At 46.5% G+C, this 5,115-nt stretch overlaps 1 protein-coding gene across 1 annotated transcript in view; it reads right to left on the bottom strand.

Annotated features, from left to right (window-relative positions):
* Nucleotides 1-4,204, bottom strand: part of LMX1B (LIM homeobox transcription factor 1, beta) — a gene marked incomplete at its 5' end in the record, with an annotated part of 8,801 nt that extends 4,597 nt beyond the window's left edge. Inside the window, 2 exons of the mRNA XM_010132539.1 lie at nucleotides 237-415; nucleotides 3,972-4,204. Coding sequence (XP_010130841.1) covers nucleotides 237-415; nucleotides 3,972-4,204 — 412 coding nt within the window. The remainder of the gene's footprint in view (nucleotides 1-236; nucleotides 416-3,971) is intronic.
* Between the last annotated feature and the right edge of the window lie 911 nt (nucleotides 4,205-5,115).

Raw genomic sequence — 5,115 nt, 5'->3', positions numbered from 1 at the left:
GGCTGCTCTGCATACACGGGTGACTACCCAGAGGTCACAACGAGCTGGTTGGTCCCAAGCTGCTGATGGCTCCAGGCTGAGACAGTGTTTGAGCGAGAGTCACCATACACTGGTCTCTGTTCACCCCAAAGCACCTGCTGTTGGCCCAGGAAGGGGCAGGGGGCTATCCAGAGCTCTGGCCTGACCCTGTCACCCCCTGTCAAGAGCTGACTTCAGGTCCCAGATGAAGCACCTACCTTCCTACAGGGCTTGGAAGACACTTCAAAAGATGCTTTGAATGCTCGCCTCTGCTGCGTAGTAAGTATTGTCCTCGGTCGTTTAGGTCTTCTTGGATCCTTCCCATCATCACTTCCTTTTCCTTGGGCTACTTGTCCTTTGGTGGGCTTAACATCTCCATCTTCATCATCACTTTTAACTGGTGAAAAATAAACAGGACATAAAATCGTACTTGTTCCATCACGATAACTGTGTATTTGAGAACCGCTCCTCAGCTGCCAAACTAGTCAACAGGTTCAACTCTTATCTCATATGTATTATATTATATTTATACCTAGAGCAACTGCAGGCAGGAAGAGACTATCTTAGGTTTGCGTGCACCACCTAAGTCAAATGCCTCAAAAGTGTAAAAATGTGTTTAATTTTTAATTAAGGGCATGGGACTGATCAGGGGGTGGAAATTCAGAATATGCTTCAGTATTTCCAGGAATCGGGCACAGAGAGAATTTGTGCCTTTCCAGCATCGCTTGGTCCCCTGCGTGCTCACCTGCTGCAGCCACACTGACCGAGACAGACCTTCCCTCCACAGCAGAGCCCCATCTTCTCCCGAAGCAGGCAGGTACTACTGCCCGCACCGCGCGGCAGCGAAAGAGCGTGAATGCAAATACCACAAAAATATCTCAAAGGCTGTTTAGTGAAATATAGTGTAGATTCCAGTTATTGTTCCGAACATTTCAAAGCTCTAAAGATAAAGATATCTTTATCTAAAGATAAAGATGAAGTTAAATATAATCTTTGCCGTCTCATTTCTGTATCCCACAGAAAACATCAGTATTCTTCCTCTGCGTATCTCAGTGCATCTACATGTGCAAGCACAAATCTCTCTTAGTACATACACACACGTAGATATGTGCTTGTGGAAACCACATAGATTATTTGTATTTTCTATCACTGAATTAATTCTGAATATTCATACAATCTGGTGATATTACGGGTTTTAGTATAAAACCAATCACAAAAGGTTGAAGAGTAAGTACGAAATTTTGTTGTGAAAAACTACTTCTCAACTCTGGGCATTTTATTTCACCAGACTGCTGATTTTTCATCCAGAAAACATCAATATACTGTTATAGGGACTTCGACATGAAGAAACACTGCAGTTTTTATAGGCTCCAAGATTACATTTGGAGAATTAACAAATCAGACTTTAATTCATTTTAGGGTCTGATTATTACGCACCTAGCAATCTAATCACCTTTTACTTTAATAAGCGTCTTCTGCCTAATGATTAAAAAGAAGTGCAGTCATTTTAATAACCATGGCATTATTAACTTTCCAGCATGCCATTTCTAAGGAAAGGTTTGTGAGGATTAATATTGCTCATTGGAGAGTTACGTCTGTGTCCAGTGGATAAATATTTGATTGGAGAAGGACACATTCTCAGCCCGGGCTCTGTGAAATCATTTGCTCTCACACAGACACCTGGGAGATCCGTGTTCTCCGTGTATTAGACAATGGGAGACAAAACATCCCATTTAATTTGTCAACTTGTTTTTCAGGTTTGGGTTTGGCTAACAGAGAATAATGAGGAAAAAACCAGCATCTCCTGGAGTAAGGAACTACCCCTTGTGCCAAGGGGAAATGGAATGGAAACGGAGGTTGTTTTGTGCCGCTGATGACAGCATTGAAAACCGGCTCCTGAAGGAGAGCCCACCCGTGCCCAGGCAGCCCTCCAACACGGCTGGCTGGCAAACAGCAGCCACCAGTGCCGGCACGGTGCGAGAGGAAGGCGGGGGAGGAGGGTCCCCATGCCCACCACTGCTGCTGGGGACAGCCCTGCACATGCTGCTCTTCACAGGGGGTTCTCTGGGCACAGACAGGCGGGCAGCAGGACGCAGAAGCTGGCAATGAGAATGACGGGCTGAAGGGCAAGTCAGAAACTCGCATGTCTCAGACAAATTCACAAAGAGCCCAAACCCTTGAGGTGAGATTTGCAGAGCAGAGCACTCGAGGTCCTGCAGATACAGTATGGCAATTAATAACGCGCTGCTCCGAGAAAGGCCCCGGTCCTGCATGTCCTGCCGAGTCAGCAATGAGCTTTGTCTGCAGCATTCCTGACACGAAAATACAAATTTCAGCGATGTGTAGAATATGGCTCTTGGATTAGAGATTAGGGATAATTACCGCTCCTAGCCAAACTGGAATAGTGCATTTTCCCAGAAACCAGAGGCAAACATTCATGTCATTTGTACGCTTAATGGAATGGTAATTGTTGATTTTCTTAGACGTTTTCTTGGGAAACAAGAGCACAGTTATGATGGCTGGCAGCATCTGTGTACACACGGTCTCTAGCCTTGGGACCAGCCAGCGCACAGCGGCTGCAGGAGCCTTCCAGTCTCTCCGAGCGCATAGGGCACAAGGAGGAGGCATCTCCTCTCTCCTGGAACTGCCTGTGAGCCTGAAAGCCCGTCCTCAGCGTAACCACCACCAGATCCCCACCGTTTGGGGCTGGAGAACCCAAATGTAGCGTGTGAACTATTCGTCCTGTGCAGCACTGTGTTCCCAGCCCTGGGGAGACAGCACATGGATTTCGCTCACTGTCTTTTAAAGCCTTTCCTAGGAAATGAGTGGAGGCAAGGGAGCGTCTGTCTCTCCACCACTATGAACAACTCAGGGAAGACACCCATCAGCTGCTACCAGCTGTGAGGGCTCCACTGTCTTTTTAGGAGAAGGCAAAACCCTGATCACAGTATGGTGACCCTCTGCCTGAACTCCCAGGCCAAGCAGTGCAGACTTTTGTGATCAAACTGTGCAAACCCCGGGTGCCCCTGAAGAGAGAGGTCACACTGCAGATCAGTAGCACTGCATTTCAGTAAGATACCCAGCCTGTCGCCCCCTGCTCCCAAACAGTTCGCATTCATCAGCAACAGCACAGGACCTCAAGGACTCTCTTGGGGATCTATAACAGGCAAACTTTACATGCCTCACTTCTGTACTCTGTGTAGCATAAAAACCATAGCGCAGCCATCCCTGGGTAAGCACATAGATGATCTCCCAGGCTGACACCAGAATGGGGCTCAGACACAAAACAGCAAGAAGGCAACAGAGATGCTCAGAAACTAGAGCCTTAGTAGCACAGAAGAGATCTGCTGCCAGGGAGAGGTTGGGATGGAAGTCAGGAGCACCCAGCATTGTAGCTGCCTGGAAAGCATCCCGAGGCAGACTCCCCTAAACTTCTCATTCAACCACTTCTCACTTTCTTTCAGATTCTCCTCAGTACTCCTCTGTTGTACTTGTACTTTTTCTTACAGTTACCATTTGTGATCAGCAGAGAGAATACTCTTGAAAATCGCATTACTGCTTTGCCCGTTTTCCTTGCTCAGCGCTGAACGGGTACGTGCGGAAGATCCCCGGAAAATACGTTAAGTGGGTAGAAGAATTCCTGTGAAAGCTGCACACTTTGAATGAGGGCTCGGGTGACTGACATCCAGCTGATTCACATTCTGTGACCTTACAGAAAAATGCTTTGACAAAAACAAAAAGATTTTGTCCTTTACTAAGGAGCAAGTAAAGGAAGGGAGTCAAGTTAGGGAGAACATTCTGCAAGAAGGGATTTTTTTAGCTGTGCTTGCTAATTTGCATAGGCGGATGTGCATATAGATTACGTGGATGTGAATACGGATGCACTTTTCTCTAGGAAAGCTCTGCAAACCCTTGTGGCTTTTCCAGTCGGAGCAGGTGTGGGAAAAGCTCACCTGAGTCTGAGTCGTCTGGGCTGACCGAGCTTAACAAGTCTTTCTCTTTTTCATAGTCACTTTTGCAGAGCAACTGCCCTTCCTTAAGCACAAACTCGTCCCCTTTCCTCAGCTGTCGTTCACAAACGCAGCAGCAGAAGCAGCTTAAGTGGTAAACGCACTCCAGGGCTCTCATCACGAATTCTGTTGGGGCGATCTTTTCCATGCAGCCACTGCACTTAGCAGCAAACAACCTGCAAGAGAGAGAGGTTGGAAAGTCAAAAGGAATGTCAGATCATAGACTGCGTGAATTTAAATACGGCAAATTCTTTAATTTAACCACAGATCAGCTTGGCTCATGCTTTTGGATACTGCAAGACTTGCATCCTTAGTCTTGGAAACATCACAGACATGCAGTTTATTCAAATCTCAGACCCTGTGGTCTAGAGATTCCCAAATCACCTCTGCTGGAAAAAAAACTACTGGGATTTGTCCTTATCTCACTGTTCTGTTCCTCTTCAAAATGAGAAACAAAAAAGGATCTCTCAGAGTCTGGATAACTTGTTCAAAACCAAATCTATTTTAATTCACCTTTTAGAGGAAGGGCCAATTCACGCTTTGTTTTACACAGGCTCTCTGGTTCCAGCACTTAAACCCTGTTCCGAATAGATTTCATGACTTTCCATTTTTGGTATTGTCTGTCTCTGAGGAGGCTGATAAACGAACGCAGAAACAAGCGTGAAAACCCGGTGCTATCGCTGGGAGGAAGACAACGCACACACATGCCATCGCACACATGCAATTGATAAAGAGAGGAGTGAAATAACACGGCTTTTCTTTGGCTGTTGAGTTATTCCAGAACAACCTGTCTCTGAAGGGAGTGCTGTGCATTTTAAATGGTGTGAAGCATCCTTTGGCAGCGGTCGGCAGTGATACAATCTGCTAAATTACCACTATCATCGCAGGCTCTGGAATATACGCGCTGTTCCTGACTAATGCTGATGAAACCTTCACCACACACACACACACACACACACACACACACACACACACACACACACACACACACACACACACACACACACACACACACACACACACACACACACACACACACACACACACACACACACACACACACACACACACACCCCCACACACACCC

Source organism: Buceros rhinoceros, unplaced genomic scaffold (assembly GCF_000710305.1).
Source record: "Buceros rhinoceros silvestris isolate BGI_N320 unplaced genomic scaffold, ASM71030v1 scaffold19953, whole genome shotgun sequence".
Classification (NCBI taxonomy): Eukaryota; Metazoa; Chordata; class Aves; order Bucerotiformes; family Bucerotidae; genus Buceros; species Buceros rhinoceros.
This window is presented reverse-complemented; position numbering and strand designations above follow the sequence as displayed.